This window comes from Pelodiscus sinensis, chromosome 5 (genome assembly GCF_049634645.1).
Source record: "Pelodiscus sinensis isolate JC-2024 chromosome 5, ASM4963464v1, whole genome shotgun sequence".
Taxonomy (NCBI): domain Eukaryota; kingdom Metazoa; phylum Chordata; order Testudines; family Trionychidae; genus Pelodiscus; species Pelodiscus sinensis.
The window spans coordinates 89,740,457-89,764,138 of NC_134715.1; the positions used below are offsets into that span (position 1 = coordinate 89,740,457).

At 40.1% G+C, this 23,682-nt stretch overlaps 1 protein-coding gene across 11 annotated transcripts in view; it reads left to right on the forward strand.

Moving 5' to 3' along the window:
- YIPF7 (Yip1 domain family member 7) overlaps positions 1-23,682 on the forward strand; it is an 87,009-nt gene that overhangs the window by 17,186 nt on the left and 46,141 nt on the right. For 7 of the 11 annotated variants that reach the window (XR_012904309.1, XR_012904308.1, XM_075930494.1 and 4 more), the window contains exons 4-5: positions 2,391-2,557; positions 6,091-6,236. Coding sequence is in view for 9 of the 11 variants with exons in the window: in XM_075930494.1 (XP_075786609.1) it covers positions 2,391-2,557; positions 6,091-6,236 (313 nt within the window). In the remaining 2 variants the exon portion in view is untranslated. Of the gene's footprint in view, positions 1-2,390; positions 2,558-6,090; positions 6,237-13,548; positions 13,731-19,620; positions 22,367-23,682 lie in introns of those variants that run through there. The other 4 variants (XM_075930500.1, XM_075930492.1, XM_006111920.4 and 1 more) reach the window with 2 other exon arrangements.

Here is a 23,682-nt window from a genome sequence, read left to right on the forward strand (position 1 = left end):
GGTTACAAACCACAGATAATAGTTTAGCAATTTCCCATTTGAATTCTTTTAGAACCCTTGGATGAATGCCATCTGGTCCCGGAGACTTCTTAACATTAAGTTTTTCTATTTGTTCCAAAACCTCCTCTAATGACACTTCAATCTGGGACAGTTCCTCAGATTCATCACCCACAAAGGACAGTGCAGATTTGGGAATCTCCCTAACATCCTCAGCCGTGAAGACTGAAGCAAAGAAATCATTTAGTTTATCTGCACTGACTTTATTGTCCTCGATTGCTCCTTTTATATCTCAATCGCCTAAGGGACCCACATGTTTTTTAGCAGGCTTCCTGCTTCTAATGTACTTAAAAACATTTTGTTATTTCTTTTTGAGTTTTTGGCTAGCTGTTCCTCAAAATCTTTTTTTTGCTTTTCTTTTTACATTTTTACACTTGATTTGACAGTGTTTATATTTCTTTCTATTTATCTCCCTTGGATTGGACTTCCACTTTTTAAAAGATGCCTTTTTGTCCCTCACTGCTTCTTTTACATGGTGGTTAAGCCACAGTGACTCTTTTTTAGGTCTCTTGCTATGTTTTTTTAATTTGGGGTATACATTTAAGTTGGGCCTCTATTATGGTGTCTTTAAAAAGTTTCCATGCAGCTTACAGGGTTTTGGCTCTAGTCATTGTGCCTTTTAATTTCTGTTTAACTAACCTCCTCATTTTTGCGTAATTCCCCTTTTTTAAATTAAATGCCACAGTGCTGGACTGCTGAGGTGTTCTTCCCACCACAGGAATGTTAAATGTTATTATATTATGGTCACTATTCTCAAGCGGTCCTACAACGGTTATCTCCTGGACCTGATCCTGCCCTCCACTCAGGACTAAATCGAGAATTGCCTCTCCCCTTTTGAGTTCCTGTATCAGCTGCTCCAAGAAGAAGTCATTTAAGCCATTGAGAAAGTTTATCTCTGCTTCTCTTCCTGAGGTGACATGTATCCAGTCAATATGAGGATAATTAAAATCCCCCATTATTATAGAGTTCTTTATTTTGGTAGCCTCTCTAATCTCCCTCAGCATTTCAATGTCAGTATCACTGTCCTGGTCAGGTGGTCAGTAATATATCCCTACTGCTAATTTCTTATTATTGGAGCATGGAATTACTATCCATAGCGATTCTATTGAACATGTTGATTCATTTAATATTTTTATTTCATTTGATTCTACATTATCTTTCACTTACAGTGCCACTCCGCCACCCACACGACCTGTTCTATCCTTTCGATATATTTTATATCCCGGTATGATTATGTCCCACAGATTTTCCTCATTCCACCAGGTTTCAGTGATGCCTATTATGTCAATCTTCTCCTTTAATACAAGGTACTCTAGTTCACCCATCTTATTAGTCAGACTCCTAGCATTTGTGTAGAAGCACTTTAGAAATTTGCCACTGCCGTTTTGTCTGCCCTTCCCTGATGCATTGGATTCCTTTATATGCAGTTGTTTGTCTGCGCTGGCCCATGGTTTGTCCTTTCCTCTCCTCCCTTTCTGACTACAGCTTAGAGAATCTCTATCAATGGATTCTCCTCTAAGAGAAGTCTCCATCCGATTTTCATGCATCTCCGCACCAATTGGCTTTTCCCCATCTCTTAGTTTAAAAACTGCTCTACGGCCTTTTTAATGTTTAGTGCCATCAGTCTGGTTCCACCTTGGTTTAGGTGGAGCCCATCCTTCCTGTATAGGCTCCCCCTCTCCCAAAAGTGTCCCCAGTTCCTAATAAATCCAAACCCCTCTTCCCTACACCATCGTCTCATCCACGCATTGGGACTCTGAAGCTCTGCCTGCCTACCTGACCCTACACGTGGAACTGGAAGCATTTCCGAGAATGCCACCATAGAGGTTCTGGATTTCAGTCTCTTTCCTAGCAACCTAAATTTGGCCTCCAGGACATCTCTCCTACCCTTCCCTACATCATTGGTACCTACATGTACCATGACCACCGGCTCCTCCCCAGCACTACACATAAGTCTATCTAGATGCCTCTAGATCATGTATATATTTCATTAATACAGATTCATAACTCTAGGGTGTCATTGAGGCTGCAAAGCAGGAAGAACAAAAACCCTCAGATTGACCTTGCAACCTAAAATGCTCTAATGTGTGCCTGTGTTATTGTCATTTGTAAAAATGAAGTTAAAATTAATTTTGCTCTGAGGGCCCCTTCCTTATTAGTGTTTTGGGTGAGGTATACAATGAAAGAGGAAGGAGTGCAGGGTTTTTAAGTAGGGAGGAACTTGGGAGTCTGATTACAGATTAAATACACTAGTGAGATATTGTGAGATACATTGTCACAAGGTACCTGTTTGATTGACTACTTACCCATATGTACTGTACTTATTGTTGTAGGTGGCAGACACAGGAGTTGCCTCAAGCTGGTGCTTTTGTTCCTCTAGAAATGCTTTCATCTTCTCAAAATTACCTAGGCCAGATTTGGCAACCAACCTACAATCCAGGGATTTTATCTCACTCTGGTTATGCTGACAATTTTGATGAAGAGCCTCCTTTGCTAGAAGGTAAAAAATTAAAATATTAACTTTGTGTGGTTACCAGCTGTAAATATGGTTCTCTTTGCTAACTCATAAAAGTCACTAGAGAAACAGTAACATCCAGCAGAGCCACTGCTCCAATAGTGAGACTTGATATTGTCCTGTTCTTCTCCATCACTTCAACCAAGATCCCTGGATTCTGCAGGATGCATCTCTGTCAGGAGATGGATCCTGCAGTTCTTGCACACACCAAATACTCATTAGTGGGAATTTCAGAATCAGGTTTAGAGAATAAAAAGAGAGAGTGTGTCAAAGGTCCTTCATTCGATTCATTAAGGCATATCTTTGTATCAGGACTAAATCCAAGGCACATGCTAATAGGTATTAGGTATTGTCCTAAACTGGAAATAATATTAAATCTCCTAGCTTCTTCAAAATGAATACAAACAACCAAACATCACCTTATTTACATTTGTTTGACATATCCAGTCTTAAAACCAGATCCTCCACCCCCTTTTTTTTGTTAAATTCATTTGGTAAGCTTTTGTATAAAAACTAGGGCTATCAATCGATGTGCGTTAATGCCCGTGATTAATGCAGGGAAGGATTAACGCGTTAATTTTTTTAATGTATTAATCGCAGGTGTTAATGCTGTCCTGTCCCTGTGAAGTGCTGCTCCGGCGCTTCAAAGAGACAACGCACATGGAGCCAGGGATCAACTGGGCACCAGGCTCCTAATGTACTGCCCCTTTGAGGTGCCGCTCCAGCATTTCAAACGGGCAGCACATTAGGAGCCTGGGATCAGCTGGAGTGCCCTTGAAAGGGGCAGCACTGCATGGAGCCAGGGTGCAGCTAGGGACTCCAGCTGACCCCGGGATCCCGTGGTGATGCCTGTTGGAAATGCTGGGGCATTGTTTCCAAGAGGCAGCGAGGCACGGAGCCGGGGTCAGCTGGGGATTCCAGCTGACCCTGGCATCCCATGGTGCTACCCTTGGAAACGCTGGGGCGGCCTTTCCAAGGGTCAACTGCACTGAGCCTGGGGTCAGCTGAGAACTACATCTGATCACGGGCTTCTGCAGTGCTGCCTCGTGGAACACTGGGGCGGCCTTTCCAAAGGGCAGTGCTGCACTGAACCGGGGTCAGCTGGTGACTCCAGCTGATCCCGAGTTTCCACAGAACTGCCCCCTTAGAAACGCCACTGCAGCATTTCAAATGGGCAGTGCACGCGATTAATCACAATTAAATTTTTTAATCGCTTGACAGCCCTAATAAAAACTAACTCTTAGCTAATTGACAACACACAATCAAAATCCTTACTTGTGCATTTTAAGAAATAATCATCAATCCTAGGCTGTCAAATCAGAAAAATGAACTGCTGATTTGTTATCTGGTATTTCTAACATGGGGCCATGTTATGATTGGAAGGGCAGTGCCACAATTTGCATAGAAAAGTATTAATTCATTTTTATGGTACATAGATCATATATTTTACTACCACTAGGTGACAGCAAAACAATAAATTTTGTATTCCAACTTCATAACAATTTTTCCCCTTTGTATTTATATCTCACAGTAAGATACCATGTGAGGGTACCTACCACTAATATTATAATACCAACAAACATGTGTTATAATAAAGTTTGCATTTCTAGCAATAAATTTACTTGTTAAAAAGACTTAATGCTGTTTATTTCAATGGAAAACTTGAGAAAGTTTGTGCACCCTGTATATCTTCAGCTGTTAGACTGTAAAAAAGGTACTGTTTATTATAAACATAGTATGCTCAAGTCTTAATACTTGAAGCAAATAAACAGGTGAAGATTATTTCTATTTACAGAAATATTGCTGCTTTATAAATAAAAAATTGATAAAAATAAAATTAGACTTGTTTGTCACTGATTTAACATAATGAAGCAAAGTAAATTCTAGGCACATTCAGCCTGAACCTGCATCATTGAGGTTAATGGGAATTTTATCATTGACTTCAGTAAGAGGCAGATTATTGTACCTATTGTATATAGAATGTAAAAACTTAAGTTCCAACCCTACAAGCACCATGTGCAGTTCACCCAGTGACAAGGCGGTTTTGATCCACAAAGTCCCACAGATGTGGGGTGAGGGGTAGGCCCATTTCCAGTTAAAATGTATATGTACAGTAACATAATTAGAAATAGTATGCAAAATGTCAAACCTCAGTGTTATCTCTCAAAAAAATGGGCTGGAAAGATGCAAAACTTGGAGATTTGAATTGGGTGTTGGTTCCACAAATTCTGGCTATCCAATTCCAATATTGCCCTAACCAGTACTGGGGCATCACAGGAAAAAAGTTACTCCTGTGTGGATGTAAAAGAGACTAGTTGAAAGGCAGAAGCTTATAGGCAGAAGCTTATCGGATAGTCAACTAGTGATGCGACTAATTGCTTCCCCCCTTGCTGCCTGTATCAGAGAGAGGCATCAAGGGGAAGAGGAGCAGGATCCATGCTTGGGGGAGCCGGCTCCCCCCAGAACCGTCTCCACAGAGGGGCAAGGGAGGTAGAGGCACAGCAGGAAATAATCCCAATGACCATTCAATTAGTTAATTAATTTAAATTTAACATCCCTACTGAGGAGTTTGAATCTTTCTGCAGAGATTAGCGATGAAAACCTTGCCTCGTTGAAGTCAATGACAAAACTATTGACTTCAATGGGCTAAGATTTCATCCAATATCCAGTGATCCACAGGAATAATTATAGAGTAGTCCCGTGGCACCATAGGGCATGTATAAACTAGGCAATTATTTCAAAATAAATTAAATTTTAAATAATAACTCCCAAAATAACTATTTTGAAATAAGCTTATTTCCTGAGGAAAGCAGGAGTATAGATTTCGAAATAACCAGCCTGTTATTTTGAAATAACAGGGTTGGTAGTGTGGACACCTGTCTTATTAGTTTGAAATAAAGGGGGGGTTATATCGAAATAAATCCCTAGTGTAGACCAGGTTTAGAGGCTCACAAAAACATATTGTATCATGAGCTTTCATGGGTAAAACCCACTTAAAGTGCAAAAAGCTCATAAAACACTACATAAGTTACTTCTGCTCTTTCTCAAAGAAAAATGTGTCATTTTTAAATTCCTCTAGCAGTACAACATTAAGATATACCTCTTGTCAGATGTTCACAAAGCATGTATCTCTGATGTCCTCAGTGTTCTAAAAAGCCTGGAATTTTGCAGTTACTGCTGATCAGCATATTATTTGAGGTCCTAATTAATAAGGTTTTAGAAACATATCTATTGTAAAAATAGGAAAATCCAAATATTATGTGGACAGTGTTGGCAGTATTTTTGCTCTATCATAGAAGATTCAATTTAGTATATTAATCATCCCAGCTTGAAGTCAGAACGCAGTCCTGAATACCTGTATTATGAGTAGGTGGAATCAGAAGACATTCTATTGCACTCTTATTTCTTAGTAAAAAAACAGAGAGGCTCATTCTGGTATTTTGAGCTTATAGTACCTAGTGGATTTTTATATAAAGGATTTTAAAAATCATGCATAATTATGGAACTTTCCTTTGCAGAGCTTGGGATTAATTTTGATCACATATGGCAGAAAACATTGACAGTTCTAAACCCAATAAAACCAGCGGATGGCAGCATTATGAATGAGACAGACCTGACTGGACCTATGGTTTTCTGTTTGGCCCTTGGAGCTACACTGCTACTGGTACAGTAGGGCAGTTTATAACTGTAAAATAACAACTGTGTGCAGATTTGGAAGATGCTAAGTAGATTTGCTTTTAGCATCTATTGAGACTGGATATAAGAACCTCTCTTTGCTGTGCAGCTTATATGTACAGTATTTAAATTACACCTTGATGTACCACATGTAAAATGTTTTCAGTAAAGGGATAACAACAGGGCACATTTTCTGGAAAGTTAATATATGCCTATATGGAGAGAAATATTTTATACAGGGTATATGTCAAGGAGACTCGACACACTCAATGTGGTACAGATTACAGGTCAAGACCTAAACTGCAGTATGACCAACTCTAGCAATTTTAATGTGTCTCTAGTGTTATTGGGGTGTTTTTATCTGTTTCATGAAAATATGATGAAAGGTGCCAAGTTATGATTTCCCCTACTGCAAAATTGCACCACTTCTTATTATTGTCAAAGAGGCTAAAAAAAGGAAAGATGGCCTCTATTTCCCTACACTCTGTCTGCATGTGGAAGTGAGATAAGTTTGGTTGCTACTTCCTTCTTTTTCCAGTGAGATTGAAGCCATCCCCAGCAGAGACACTGTGAAAGTTGGATGGGGAGCGTAAGGCAGAGCAGAGCACTGGGGGGAAAAGGAAGCAGGTTTAGAGGGTTGCCAGGGAAGAGGGGATTTGGAGAGGAAAGAGGAGGCTGGGGGGAGTGCAGAGGACAGTGATGGATTGGGAGAGTGAGGTGACAGAATGATAGCGCCCATACCCTGGTGGCAGTGGTGGGTAAGAGAAGTCCCCTCCGTGTAGCCAAAGGGGAATGCAGCTTTGTCAACCTTTGGAAATTTTTCACAGGTCACAGTATTTTGAAGGGATAACATAAGAAACTCCTCTGTTTCCATGATTTTCAGTGCTGGACAGAATTGTGCGTAAAAGCCTGGGAGCTAAGGACACAGAACTGTCCTATCACTGAGTTCTCCCTTTCTGTGTGAGATTATAACAGAGGGTACGCCTAGACTACAAGCCTCTTTTGAAAGAGAGTGTCTAGACTACAGACAGTACTTTCAAAAAAGTGAGCCACTTTTTCCAAAGAGAGCACCCATGCACTCTGGATGCTCTTTCAAAAAAGCACAGTTTGCATTCAATAGCACCTTTTTTCAAAGGAACACTTTTTTAAAAAGGCGTTATTCCTCATAAAATGAGGTTTTCTGTGATCGAAAAAACTGCCACGTTCTTTCGATTTACTTTCAAAAGAATGTGGCAGTAGTCTAGATGCAGGGGAAGTTTTTTTTGAAAAAAGGCCACTTTTTTCGAAAAAACCCTATAGTCTAGACACAAGAGAGGGTCCTGTGGTAGCAGGAGGGAGCAGAAGGGTGCAGTCAGAGAAGAGGTGGTGACTCCCAGGTAGAGAAGTCATGAGGCAGCAGGAGGAAATGTAGGACAGTTCCCTTACCTCAGGGTTGAGGAAAAGGTAAGTGAAGTCTATAACTGATCAGTCAGAGAGGCATGTAATTTTGTGTGCATTAAAGATTAGCTTTTGAACCTTCAATTTTCATACACATTGGCAGAGGAATAGAGGAGAGTTAAAGTCAAAAGACAGATGAAAAAACTTGATTTGATTATGATTATTATTTTAAAATAGAATGCTTTTTTGGGATAACCTCTCATGAGTTTTGAAAATCTGACTCACGACTTTTGATCTGTTGCATTTGGCAATATTGAAATTGAAATGACCCTAGGAAGATATTCCAGTATGACACGCGCCCTCAGTTTTGTTGCTATTACAAAATGAAACTTTGTCAACATCATTGTGGAGAAGGAAAGATTTTTTAAAAATCTCTTTGTGCAGCTAGAAGTCAGTACAAAAAGAAAATGTAAACAATCTTCAAAGTAGCTTAGTTCTCAAAACTTGCATACTTCTCAATTAATGTTGATAGTACTTTTTTCCAGATTTCCTTGCAAAGACAAAAAAGGCCTGTATTTAAACTTTTCCCTTTTTTCTTACTCTCAACCTTCCCCTCCCGCCCCCCAGCCTCCTGCTTCCCACTCCCTCTCTACTAACATATCTTTTTTGATAGCAAGAAAGCTAAAGACTCTTAAAGACATCTCATTCAACTATTGGAGAGAGACAAGGGGGCACCCCATTTCTAGGAAGGCATTGCACTGGTTGTTTATCAGAAAGTGTTTATCAGAAAGAGAGTGAAAATGTGCCCCAATTTTGAAGAATGGAATGTTTCCCTAGCAGGTTCACCAAGAGTGGGGAGCAAGTGGGGCAATTGCCATGGGGCCTGGACAATTTAAAAGACCCAAGAGCCCCTGGCCACCATTACCAGAAATACAATGGGGCTAAGGCAGGCTTCCTGCCCTCTCTCTTTCCCACCACTTCCAGAGGTGGCCAGCACTGTATCCATGCTTTGCCCCTCCCCCAAGCACTGACTCCGTATTTCCCATTGTCTGGGAACTGCAACCAGTGGGAACTGTGAGGGTGGTGCTTGCAGGCAACAGTGTTTGGAGAGCCCCTCCTCCATTCTGCATAGGAGCAGCTGCTAGAGGAGTGTGCACGTCACTTTTGGGAGATGCCTGAGATAAGTGCCAAAGCCCTGATCTCCTCCTACACCCCAACCCCCTGCTCTATCCCAAAGCCAGACTCCCTCCCACAACCTGCACCCCGCTTCCCTTCCCACAGCCAAATTCTGTCTCAGAACCTCACACCCCAGCCTCCTTCCCCAGCCTGGTGAAAGTGAGGAACAGCAAGAGATGGAGGGAGCAGAATGAAGTGAATGGGAGGTGGGGCCTCATAGAAGGGGTGGAGCAGGGTGTGGCCTCAGAGGAGGGGTGGGGCAGGGCAGGCATGGCGCAGTAAAAGGGTTTGCACGATTAAACAGTTGGCAACCCTTCCAGATGGGCATGTAGAAGCCCTAGCCAGAAGAGTGTGCCCGGTAGCACGGCCAGCAGCACCAGCCAACACAGGTGTAGCACAACTCAAATGCCAGGGGAACCATATCTGCACAGGTGTGGCTTGTCAGTGGGTCTGTCCCCTAACAATGTGGTGCTCTAATTCTTGGGGAAACTTTAATTTTCTGTTTCCTCAATGATAAAGTGGTGAATCAGAAGAATATTACAGATCCTAGGAATATCTGTGCAGTGCCTTGAATATGCAAACTGCAATACAAGTATCGACTATTTTTATTTTTATCAATAAAAAAGCTGAAGAAGAAGAGGGAGGAGAAAAAGTAAGAACCAGGGAAAAAAAGGTTTCTGCTTCCAGAGAAAGAAAGCCATAAGAGAAATGCTATTAAATTCTTATTATTATACTGGTGGGAAATGCTAGGGGAAAAAAAGAAGAGGAGAGAAAATATCAGGGATTTTGTTGGTTTTTCAGTTATTGCATACCCACCTTTTCTTTATAACAAAAGTTACTAAAATAGTATGTTCTAAAACATCATTAGAAATATAGACATTGTGATTACTCAGCTTGAGGTATAGAAATATGCAGCCTAATTCACCACTGTTACCCTCAGGATGACTACAATGAGTGAGTGAAACTGATAATGCAATAGCGAATCAGGGGCAATGGGCAAATTGAAGCACAAGCTGTGTTTACGAAGTACAATGGGGCTCTGTTCCAGGACTGAGCCTCATAAAAATTACAATAATGCAAATAATACTGATAAGGTTCAATAAATAAAAAATGGTTCAAACCCATATGGTTTCACCAGGCTCTTGTCAAAACTTCTCACCAGTATGTAGGATTTCATATGCCAGCTAACAATTTCAAGTTGCTTGGTTTTATCTCCAGTATTTTTGAATACTGCATTGGCTTTTCAGTCTTGCAAGCTGTGGTATAATCCTAATTAAATAATTCTTATAATATCAATAGTAACATAATTTAACTGAAGACTTGTTCCAGTAAATAATTCATAAATTGCATTTTGTTTTAACATATTATTATGGAAAAATATGTAAATATTTTTCATAAGGTAACCTTTCTTTCAAAGCATAGGAAAAAAGGAAGGAATTGTGAGAATGACAGCAATGTTTGATTCTCTTCATGCAGGCAATTTCATTCCAGTAGGAGGAGTAACAAAGGGGAGCAAAGGGGTCAGTTGTCTCAAGGCCCAGTGAATCACAGGGGTGCAGAGCTTCTGGCTGCCACCACTGCTACTGTGGCAACAGTGGTGGCAAGAGCTCTAGCTACTGGAGCGGAGCACTGCACCATGCATTCCGCCTGGCTTTGAAGGCTGGATGCCTCTAGCCCCACCCCTTCTGCCTAAGGCTCCGCCCCTTCCAGGAGTGAGGAGCCAGCCAGCCTCCCCCCCGCCCCTCCCCGCCACACACACACCTTGGGGGCCTCACAGAAGCTGTTGCCTCCGCTGGTGGAATAAAACTAGCATAATAGACAACATAATCAGACCCACGGGCCTTGATTCTCCTCTGCTCTTCACTTTGTATACTCACATCCATGGAGAATGTGTATAAAATGTCACCAAATCAAATGTATACATTCATTTCTGCAAGTGGTAGCATTTTCAACCCACTTTATACAGGTGTAACTGAAAACACAGGATGAAAGACAATGGAGAATCCAGGCCCAAGATCTTTATTTTATTTTGTTCCTTCCACAAGATTGAATTCAGCAAGTTTAACACATCCCTATTCAAATTCTGTCAAACTAATTGGGCCTGACTGATCTCATGGACAGTAGGAGTATCTCCACTAAATTCAAGGAAACTTCTTTGGTGCAAAAATGGTATGAGAAGAAAATCATCCTCTTCAGCTATATCCTCTTTTTTCCCCCTTTCTATTGCATAAACTCTCTGTAAATCAAATAGTGCTTGAAGTAAAATTTTCATTTATTTTCTGTCTCTGTCACAGTACAGTAATTTGTTAATCTTAGATTAAGCATCTAAGTAGGGCTGTGTCAATTAATTAAATACTCTGTAACAAACAATATAAAATATTAGTTTATTATTTTGCATCTGTCTGCAATACAGCATGTCAACTGATCTGTAGAAACTATTGCCAAAAACAACTGAAAATGTTAAACCTATTAAAAACCTGGAATGACTGCAATGGTGGTTATTAGTAATCTGTTGTAATTAGGGTTTTAAAAATATGCATAGTTTTTAGGTTAATGTTAACAGGCTTGAACAGATGTTTGAGAAGACGAAAGGTGCCTTAACTAATATCAGCCTGGTCTATCTCAGGATGGAGAAAGACAATATTCTGCATTGGAACTGGAAGTGTATTTTCCAGCTGGGGTTGGTGTATCTGCAGTAGTTCTTTCTGAGCAATTGCATTAAAAATAGCAGAGTAGCCACAGTGGCAAGTTGGGCAAGATCATGTCTGTGCCTAACTTGTTGGATAGAATCAGACTTTGGGAGGCTAGCTGCTTGTGCCACTGGCAGCCACACTTCTACCTTTAACACACAAGCACAATCAGAGCTAGTATGGGTATATCTAACTGAACTGGAAACTATACCTTTTTACTTCTTATTCACCATTTCAAATCTGTCCCAGATCTGTGGTGCCAGCAGTTTGTTGCTATCTAATGCAAAGACTGTTGACTGGCCTATTGGAATAGTGGTGGCGGTGTAGGTGCAACTTCTGATTTTTAAGGGAGTTTCCCTTGACTCCCCTCACCTTCCCCCCCCCCCCCCACTTCCCTTCTTATGTGGAGAGAGAGCCACAAAACCAGAAGTCTGAAGTGCAGACAAAGGCTTATGGCTATCCCTGCTGCTGAGCCAAGGAACAAGGAGCCTCAGACTATCGTAGAGAGAGGAGGCCCATACACAGGCAGACTTGTGAGTTTGATTCTTTGGTTTTTTTAAATCTCCATAACTAGCTAAGTGATAACAATACACATAAATGTTTAAAGCATCGGTTTTTAAAGGCATGCCTGAATAGTTATATTCTAACACTAGTCTAGTCTAATCCACATAGGTTCTTATTTCATGCTCATCACAATAGTATCTGAGCACATTCCAGTACAGTAATATGTTAAGCAAAATAACTAATATCTCTCATATGTTTTTTCTCTCATCCTGTTTCCAGGGAGAGAACTATGTATGCAACAGAAGGCCTTGTTTGGGATTATTTTTACTACCTATAAAAGAATGTGTGTGTGTGTGTGTGTGTGTGTGTGTGTGTGTGTGTGTGTGTGTGTGCGTGCACGCGCGCATGAATTAGAACACACACACACATTGCTATATGTTTGTATAAAAAAAAACTAAGTCAAAGAAATGTGCCTTTCACTTGGATAGAAGATGGTGAAGTTTGTGAAGGTCTTTAGTTCCTGGAGAAGTTAGTTGGACTATCATGAGCTGGCCTCTGAGAAAGTTCTGTCTCCTGGATAGACAAGCTTTACCATGATCAGTAAGAAGTTCCATTGTGCCAGAGGCCCAAAGCTGATGATCTCAGGTAACATCCCAGAACTCTAATTCATTCCAAAAGAAGCAGATGTCAAAATTTCTATACTGCCCCTGCAGCCAGCATTCAGTCTAGTTGTTTGCAGCCTGAGAAGCCAAAAGATTTCATGGGGAATAGGTATGGAGTGACCCCTCACATCTAGAGGTGATTTATATAAATTAGAGTTGGAACAGCACGAGTAAATTTGTGTTATGGCTGATGCATACCTTGTACTTGCTTTGTGGATAAATTATAATATATATGTCACAAGAGCTGTCAGGCTATCTGAAAAAGAGCTAGAGAATCACTCACTAAGTGGAGGGGAAAAAAGATTTGCTGATAGTTATTAGAAAGATGAATGTGTCCAAGAACATATACCATGAAGCAGCAGAATCATAATATTTTGTGCCACACATGCTAGGTTTAGGTTTAAGAGTAAACTGTGACTTCCCCAGGTTGGCTAAGGTAATAAAGGGATAAATTCAACATAGGTACTCAAATGTTAACAAACTTTTAGCAAGCCTGGTTGGAGTTTTGGGTCTGTAGAGAAAAGAGACACCAAGTCTTACCAGGTTTGTTGTTTCCTTATTATCTAGCAAACAGATTTGGGGCCTTATTAATTTTTAAGGAAATAGGGCTCCCACCACTTTTCTTGGGAGACCCATAGCCTCACAGCTCCTAGTCTGAAAGATTTTCCTGGTACTCAACCTAAAGTTTAATTTCCTTTTTTGTTTCTCAGTACTTGAAGTGCCTTCCCGAGTCTCCATAACATTTCTTGTCCCTGCTGGAGCATGATTAGTACAAGGCAATGGAGAATTGGGTCCAGAGGATCATAGCTCATGCTTTCATTCCTTTTCCTCCCACTGTTTCATGATTTATAGTACATGTATGCTGCTTTGTACTTACTCATATTTATTTCAGGCAGGAAAAGTTCACTTTGGCTATGTATACGGCATCAGTGCTATTGGGTGCCTAGGAATGCATGTTTTACTGAACCTGATGAGCATAGCAGGAGTCTCCTATGGTTGTGTTGCAAGTGTATTGGGCTACTGCCTGCTACCCATGGTGGTCCTGTCCAGTTGTGCAATCTTCTTCTCATTACAGTAAGTATCAGAGTATTAGGGCAGAACTCATAAAGATTACTGTATTTAAGTCTAGTTTTATACAGATTTTTTTAATGCTAAGATTAGGGGATGCTTTATATTGCCAAAAATGGAAGAAAAATATCAGTAAAAGAAGGATCTAAAAAAAATGGTAGTATCTTCATGTGGAAATGGACAAAGCATGTATGTGAACAAGAGGGTGTATGTGGGATTTTATTTCTAGAATGGTTCAGAGATGTGTCCCACTTTATACAAACTCTCAAAATGTGGTGAATGTGATAAATAATTCCAATTGGAACAATCTTTATTTAAAATAAAATCATGCTCAAAACTGAGACCAGCTTTGATTTAACAGATCTCCTTTACTTTGTGGTTCAGATCCAGGTTTCAGATCTTTGTACCAACACTCGGTGTTTGCATGGGTTTGGATAAATGATTTTAACACTGGTCTAACTCTAATTTCACCTGCCTTAACTTCTGTGATGCTGGCAGACCAGGTGCCAACTCTTATCAAGGCTTTATGCCTTATCCCAGCCCTGGCAAATTCATTGCTTGGAACCAGCATGTTTCACCTATGTGTTGGTATGCTTTACATTGGTATTGGCCTTTTAGCAATATGTTTGGTATTTGGCCTTTATTAATGCTTCTAAGTTGCTGCACATGTTAATCTTGCTTATAATTTCTTTATCACCTGCTATAAAGCAATGTTTAAGTTTTTGTTTTATATATAATAGATGTTTGGTCTGAAATTGTGAACCCAGTCAGGAGAGATTGTCTCCTGCCCATCAAAAGGGCCTATCAAAACTGAATGGGCCATTGTGAGACATCACACTGCAAAGACATTGTTACTTTCCCTCTTACATTCATGAGAGGCTACTTGTAAAAGGTTCATCCTATCAGCTTGAATTCTGGAAGGAAATAAACATAACCGGCAAGAACATTTTAAATCTTTTTTGCTGTTTGGACTTTCATGGGGCCAGCACTACAAAACAGATGCATAGATCCCCAGAGGCAATCTGGGTTAGCCCTAAAAGACATTCAGAGCTGACAGACTGCTTTAACACTGTCACCTTTTAAAACTGTAGCCTATAGCTCATTTGTGCATATATGCTTTCTTGCTTTAACCTTGAAATTACCCTTTCATTTATTTTCTTAGTTAATACATTCTTAGATTGTTTGTCAATACATGTTGTCTTTAGTATGAGATCTAAGGTACAGTCTGACCTGGGGTAAATGGGTGGCCCTTTGGGACTGGGAATAACAGGAATATTTTGTGATCTTTTGTGTAGGTAGAGCAACCATCTATCAATAAGTCCACTTTTTCTGGGTGGCAAGATAGATTGAATGCCTAAGGGGACTATCTCGGACTCCATAGTAAGACTGTTATACTTGTTCACACTTGTTATTGAGTTGGTGGAATATAATGATAGATACAACCAGTTTAGAGTCTCAGTCCTACATCTTAACAGTCTGCCCTGTGGTTTGCCGTATAGTTGTAGCCAGAGCTGTAACAAGGGTGGGGCAAGTGGGACACTTACTTCAGGCACAGTACCTTTAGGGGCACAACACTAAAAATTAGAAAGTTAAAATATTATTTCATTTATATATTTACTATCATCTATTTGCAATCTCAATATATGTGCAAACAACAACATGTGCAATGAATAAAATTAATACAAAAAACTAAGAATTTTATCATTTTGGGGAGGGGAGGGATGGAAGCAGTTTAGTAGCTTGCCCCAGGTGCAGAAAACCTTAGTTTCAGCTCTGGTTGTAGCTGTGTTAATCTCAGGTTATTAGAAAGTCAAGGTGGATGAAATAGTAGCTTTTATTGGACGAACTTCTGTTGGTGAGACTCGGGGGCTACGTCTACACTGGCCCCTTTTCCGGAAGGGGCATGTAAATTTCAGGAGTCGTCGTAGGGAAATCCGCGGGGGATTTAAATATCCCCCGCGGCATTTAAATAAAAATGTCCGCCGCTTTTTTCCGGCTTTTAAAAAAGCCGGAAAAGAGCGTCTAGACTGGCCCCGATCCTCCGGAAAAAGTGCCCTTTTCCGGAGGCTCTTATTCTTACTTTGAAGTAAGAATAAGAGCCTCCGGAAAAGGGCACTTTTTCCGGAGGATCGGGGCCAGTCTAGACGCTCTTTTCCGGCTTTTTTAAAAGCCGGAAAAAAGCGGCGGACATTTTTATTTAAATGCCGCGGGGGATATTTAAATCCCCCGCGGATTTCCCTACGACGACTCCTGAAATTTACATGCCCCTTCCGGAAAAGGGGCCAGTGTAGACGTAGCCATAAAGTTTCCATTTTACACAGAGCTCTTCTTCAGGTCTGGGAAATGTACTTAGAGTGCCTATGTTTCGCAGACCTGAAGAAGAGCTCTGTGCAAACTCAAAAGCTTGTGTCTCTCACCAACAGAAGGTGGTCTAATAAAAGAGCTGACCTCAACCACCATGCAATGAGGTTGACGCTCACAGTTGTGAGCCACTCCAGACTGCATTATATCTGTTTCCCAATGAGGTTTACCAGTTATTTCAAGAGAAGGGTTTTCTCTCGAAATAATCGCGTCCTAACAGCGTCTGTTATTTCGAAATAGCGCTATTTCGAAATTGCGCCATAACATGAATATGCAAATGAAGTGCAGGATATTTAAATCCCGGCTTCATTTACAATTTCAAATGTCTTCATTTGCATTCCTCTCTTGAAAGAGGGTGCAAGTGTAGACATGCCCTCTGTCTGTGTGTCCAAGAACTCTTCCTAAATGGTAAGAGCTAGGACCATGCATATTTAGTCTTATTATTACTAAGCAAGGTAACGGCTTGGTTGTTCCAGGAAAATGGGATGTACCTGGAATGGGCTTGCTATTCATCTAACCATACAGAAAAGAGACAGACTTTTCAGGCAGGTGAAAGGGGCTGACTGGGGGCACACACTCCTCCCTGTCCGGGACTGCCTGAGCCCCAAGACTCCTTTAGAGAGGGCTGGAGGGGGGAGCTGAAACAATTTTTCAGCAATTTGTATGAGAACATTGCCGGCTATTCCCCTTCATCAGGGAGTGAGGGGAAAGTGCTCAGTTTGCTGCATTTCCTCACTCTGGCTGTGGAGTGTGGGGGGCAGATGAACCTGGACCTGCCCCAGCCAAAGGACATGCATCCCTCTCCAAGGTGTGTCCGCTGGAGCTGCAGTAACCATGGCAAGGCACTTCTCACTTGGCCCCAACCTGCTGCAGTCAGAGAGGACTGGGATAGTTCTCTTTTCCCTGAGAAGCCTGCACACTGAACCCCTCATCCCCATCCCCATCCCAGAGCAATGATTTAAATGAAGCATGTACATTTTAATTTTATTTTCCAAAAACCAAAAATTAATTGAGTTAAGGATCCAAGCAATACTGGATAAATCTTCTAGCATATAATAATCAATACCTCTCTGCTTTTTAAACTTTTCTATTTTGCATGGTAGGTATGGAATGTGCCTTGCATGGTTAGACGACTGCAGCTAAAAATGTAACGCTATACTCAGTAACTTTATTTAGAAAAGCAGCAATTAAGTATAAATATTGTTTTTCAGCAAATGTTTGTGTTGGCATAAGTATTTTTAGCACGCTGACTTAGTGCCCTTACTCAACATTTCCATGGAGCTGCTATAGTCTATCCTGGCCTTAAGCCATGAATTCAAGAGTTTCATGATGGACAGTCAGGGAACCCTCTGTTGTCTCAGTAATATGCATATTTACTCAATTAACCTGATTAATCACTTGGATTTATAAAAGGTGCACATATGTATTTACAGGACATATGGAGCTAACTTCAAAGCAGCTGTTACAGTTGATCAGGATGCTAGTGTCTGCTTCAGAAAATTCCCAAGCACATACAGTACATTTGTAATATGCTGTAAACCTACTAAAAGTCTATCTTTAGAAATCTCAATATATTGTGCAGTGGTAGCTCTTAAAACTTGCCAGTTTTATCAGAAATAGATAGGATTACATCAGTTTCTGCAATGTTCCCTTGTGAGTCCTTGAATACTTTATAGGAAATGCCTTAAATACAACAAATAGTGAGGGTCATCTAACTGACAGCTATTAATAGCAACTGGCAGTTTTCAGATTTTTTTTTTAACAGAGCAGATCAAAAATAGCAGAGAAGAAGTAGAATATATTTTGTGATTTTTTTAAAAATCTGTTTTGGTCAAAGCTTGAAATTTTGATGAAACAATTTGTCAATTTGTAATTTTAAATTTTGTGAATAACTTTAGTTTGGTCCTTTTCCACAGAAAATTTACCTAAGTTGAAGAACATACATGTTACAAAGAAAGAGAATTATGTTATTAAAAACAACTAATTTTTTTTACCAAAAATAGCTGTCATATTTTTTTTACAAAATCAGCCATTTCATTTTAATTTTGAATGAATCAAAATTTGAGACAAGGAGGTAGCAAAATGAAACAAAAGAAATGGCCAATATTTTCATGCAAAAATTTATGAAACAAAATTTATTTTTTCATGTGTCAGTATAAAATGGCACTATGTCTGATCACAAGTTGCTTGAATAATTAGTCTGGACATAAATAGTGTCCGATAAGAATAGATTTAAATACATAGTTTGCAGATCTCCCCCTTCAGCAGAAAAGCCCTTCTTTACACAAAGTCCTTCAACAGAGTGAATATCCTGTTTTCTTGGTCTGTGAAGGGGAGTGGTAAGAGACTGAGAAATGGATTCCTTGTTCCCAGTTTGCATCAACTGGTGAAAAGACACTGCTCTATGGGCACATGTGCAGGATATATGAAGCTGTGGTCAGCAGTTATTCCTCAACTTCATGCTCTGGTCAATAGAGCTGCAAACCTGGTACTAACCTAGCTATCCCACAAATCCCCTTCCATGTTCCTGTGCATATTGCTACCTCTGAGCTTGGCTCTATGAGACATAAATCCAGCCTACCTGAATAGGCTGTGTTGTCCAGGCCATCGATGCATTATAAGCACAAAATTGATTTTAAATACTTTCATACTCCTGCAATGTGCCTGAGAATTTGGCTGTCATGGACACTACAGGTACCAGGCCCATATAGTAGCTAACCCATTTATTCCAGCAGAAATATGCGGTTAGACTGACAGCTGAATCTTGAAGTGCACCAAATCAGTTCTTAGTTCATTGGGCCAACCAATGGTGACTTGATGCCATCGCTATCAATCCTGGAGCCAGCCTGAGGTGGCCAATTTGGCCCTCCATGCCAGGTAGAGCAGCCACAGTCCTACTCTAAATTGCATCAGTTTCTCATTGTTTCCCAAAGTATGATGTTGCTAGATGGGAATTGCCATTGCACAGCATGCATCTGACATGCCTCTAGTAAGCACTCTATGCCAATGAGACAGAGAAGGAATGATGTGTGAGCCCGTGTAATGATCACAAGCGAGTGATACATGATACAAGACATTGTCTTTTCTGAAGGTCAGAGCACGCTCATATCAATGTCCTCAGTCTAGATCATCAGGCTGCTTTGGCAAAAAGGGCAAATCTGTTCAGTCCCATTTAATCATAACATATCGTCCATGTTAATTTTAGCTGCAAGGACTTTATTCAGATTGGAATGTAAAAGCTCAGAGTCCTGTTTTGCTTACAGCCCTAAACAAAGTAGTTGGAAGCTTGCTAGTTTTCCAAGTAATATCACTGACAAAGCTGTTTCCACCTGAAATGGAGCAATGCCATTTTGCCTGATGCTGTATTCTAATTCACTGCTCAACCTTGACTTTCATTACATAAATCATTTCTTATTTGTCCCTGTGACTACTGTCTTGTTAACAATAAGATCCTAGAGATGAATTAGAGTTCGGTAAGATTTTATTCTGCACATATTAACCAGTGGATTCTTTTTGTTTTATTTTTGCTTCTTAGGGGGATACTTGGTACCTTGTTAGCTCTGATTATTATTGGATGGTGCAGCTTGTCAGCTTCCAAAATTTTTATCTCTGCATTGGCGATGGAAGGCCAGCAGCTTCTCGTGGCTTATCCCTGTGCTCTACTTTATGGACTTTTTGCACTTCTGACTGTTTTCTGAAATGTACATTGTAGCAGCCTGACTATAGTCTCTTTGTTTGGGTGTTCTTACTTTTAGTCCTCCTCGATTCACACTAAACTCCATTAAGCAAAATAGAGGATGATTTACCTTTTATTTGCTTAATGGACGATGGATAAAGAAATAAAAACAGGACAATACATTTAAAAATGACATTCTAAAAGTCTCAGATCTTAAAAACATTTATCTCAGAAATTAGTAGGACATCTTAGGCATGAAATATGCAAAAAATGTAATTAAAAATGATATTGTGTACTTAGTGTTTCTCTGGGGATAATCTATATTGTGAAAGGGCTAAGTGAAAGGCAATAACAATGCAGTGTTTTGTGGGTTTAGTAACTCAAGTGAAACATTTAATTGTTTTAAATATACTCAGTTTGATATTTTATATGATTTTTTTTTAAAAAGGTTGATTGCTTTTTGTTTATAAAGGGGTGGGAAACCTCAGGCCTGGGGGCCGAAAGTGTCCCCAGGCTTGACTAGATCGGGCCCCCGAAGCTCTGGGCCCTCCCCCAGCATTTGGGAGCTGACACCGGTACTCCAGATGCCCTGATGCCACACCGTGGGGCTGAAGCACACAATATCTATTAGGCTGGGTCCCCCTAGGCTCCGGTGTGCAAGGGGAGTGTCTTTCTCCTTCTCAGTCAGGGGTACATCAGTGAGGGGTTTTTTTTCCTCACTTGTGTGTAGCCCCCAACTGATTTTTCTGTGGGTCAGTGAACCTAAAAAGGTTCCCCACCTCTGGTTTATAATGAAGAATTGCCAAAGATAGACAGCAAGAGCAAGTTTTACAGTACAAAGTAAGCAAACTAGGAACGTCATTCTATTTTTTTAAGAAATGTGGCTCTGCAAACCCCCATTGTACTGTACATTATGTACAGTACTGCTAGAGTCTAAAATTGCCACTAAACCACTACCTGCTGTCACTGCAGAAAAAAACACTGCACAAAGCAAAGGTAACTACTAAATATGTCTCCTGAAAGGCAGAACTGCATTTGTGCAGGCAAAGTACAAATCTCCCCCATTTTGTGTACAGAAAAAAAAATCAATTTACTGTTGTTAGTATTACAGCAACATTTTTCTAACAGTGCTAGAGCAGAGATTGCACAAAATATTTCAAAATATACTATTTGGGATATTAGGCCATAAGGATGTAGTGGCATGCTTAACATTGTAAAAGGCGGAATCTTGGATTAGTGAAAGAAGTATGTAGTCATAAAAAGGCTCGAAACGCAACCGTGTAAAGGCAGAACTGAATATTAAACTATCTGCAAATCATTTAACCAGTGTTTTTACACATTTTTTTCTTTGAGGCATTGTCACTGATTTTCTTCAGTGTATTCATGATTCAAAACTATTCAGAGAATTTTCTGCTAAATATTTTACCTTTGTGGATTGATAGTGAATAGTTGTGTGTAGGTATTCTGTATTCACTATCAGAACTGACTAGAGCCCTGATCCTGCAAAGAATTTTCCACACATTAAACTCTGTGCTGTGTGAGTAGTTACACTGACCTCAATGAAGCTACTTGGAGTGTGTAAAACCAATAATCTTTGTAAATCTTTACAAGGTAGGGACTTGGGCTAGTTGTGATTGCTCAGATAAGCTACATGTTGCATGTTTCTATTCCCTTTTTGAAGGAGCTCCATGAGCACTTATGGCACAAATAGTTGCCTGTGCAAATTTAGTAGCTGATAGCTCTGAATGCTTGTGTGGGCAGCTCTGAAATGTGGTTTTGCTGAACTTCAGCACAACTTGATCACATTAGAATTGTTGGGAAAAAAACACAAAAGGGATACAAACATGGCCTGACCAAATGCTTTTAGTAATTCCACTAATTATTTTGGAAAAATATTTGCTGTATTCATCCACGTCCCTCAGTCGGGAAAGATTCATACAGAGCTTCCCCTATTTTCCACAACATATCAATAAGACAAATCAAATAAATAGTTAAGGGTTATGTTTATGTTTTATGAGAGTTTTAAATGTTTTTCATTTTAAAAAATGATACATTCAACGCCTGATACTTTTGTCCTGCATATTGTATAGCCATTTCCACCAATGCAATACCAGTGTAAAAAGCTTCTATTCTGATGTGGCAGTATTTTATATTCACTTTCCACTCACTCTGCATTAGGGCAAATGATTACAGAAAGTACAGGGCAGCAATGAATCAAACCCCCTATATTATGTTTTTATGTTAATAAACAAGTATAATTTAAGGAAATAATGGACATCTTACAACTTTGCCATCAAAGGACTATCAACATAGTAAATACAGACTGAAGAGAAAATGTGTGATGCAAAGTGATGTAACTATTGTTATTAATTGATTCTCCTTATTAAGTTCCAATATGTGCTTCCCAAAGTGAAAACAAAACATATCCCAAAGCTCTTACTTCCAAAGGAAAACATGCAGAAGATGACAATGGGATTCTGAGGAAAGAACATAAGTTGGTGTTTGTGTTTATGTGTGTTTGTTATCCCTGTTGGCTAAGCAAACAAAGAAAAGTGTGTTGTTAGAGGAGTTAGTGTGTTTATAACACAGTGAGTCATTATCTATCTCAGGGTATGTCTACACTACCCTGCTAGTTCGAACTAGCGGGGTAATGTATGCATACCGAACTTGCTAATGAAGCCCGGGATTTGAATTTCCCGGGCTTCATTAGCATAAAGCCGGCGCCACCATTTTTAAAAGCCGGCTAGTGCGAACCCCGTGCCGCGCGGCTACACGCGGCACGGGCTAGATAGTTCGAACTACGTAGCCATTCCGAACGAGGAGTACAGATAGTTCGGAATGGCTACGTAGTTCGATCTATCTAGCCCGTGCTGCGTGTAGCCGCGCGGCACGGGGTTCGCACTAGCCGGCTTTTAAAAATGGCGGCGCCGGCTTTATGCTAATGAAGCCCGGGAAATTCAAATCCCGGGCTTCATTAGCAAGTTCGGTATGCATACATTACCCCGCTAGTTTGAACTAGCGGGGTAGTGTAGACATACCCTCAGTGTGCTTCATAACTTTGCATATTTAGGTCTACAGTCCTCTTTACCAATGTGACCAGAAGCCAATGGATGTATGTTGTAGGAGCAGTGACTCTGCAGAATCCTCACCTTCCCTCTGAACCTGCAGAAGCTTCTTTGTCCATGGATTTAGGGGTTCTACAGATCGGGACAGGCTGGGACTGAAAACACATACATTTATGGCCACCCCCTACTTTGCTCATGATACCTCAGATCTCTTCCATCTGAAAGCAGAATTCCAGGGTGACAGCACTTCTTTAGCCTCTCTCAGCTTCTTTGTTTGTCTGGTCAGTATGACCAAAATGAATTCTATAGGCTGTTATTTTTGTAATAACAACCCTCTGCTACTCTCCTATATATATAACACCAGTGGAACCAAATTTTTTTGTTTTTTATTTTAATTTTTTTATACATATTTATATTGTGTGTTTTTTTTAAATATAAGCTGGCTTGAATATTTTAAATAGAGAGGTGGGGTAAAATATTTTAAATATATAAATAATAAATAAATAAATTAAATTAAATGTAAAGAGACAATAGGCTAAAAATTATCAGGCTTCACATTGCTTTGTTTTGGATATACTTCTTCCAAAACCAAATCATGATGACTGTACTTTTCCATTTGTGCCATGCTATTTCATTCCCCCACATCCCTGCATGAAAGATTGAAGAAAACTGTGCTAGGCCATTAGTTTCATGTTGCTAAATAGAAGATTATAAAATACTAATTGTTCACTGTGTGATTTTTAATGTATGGTTCTTCCTCTCCTCATTCCGTTGCCAACTCCATTGGTTCAACAATCGTGAGTTAGAACCCAGCCAATCATTAGATTTGGCTAAAAATCATTAGCTTTTAAAAAGA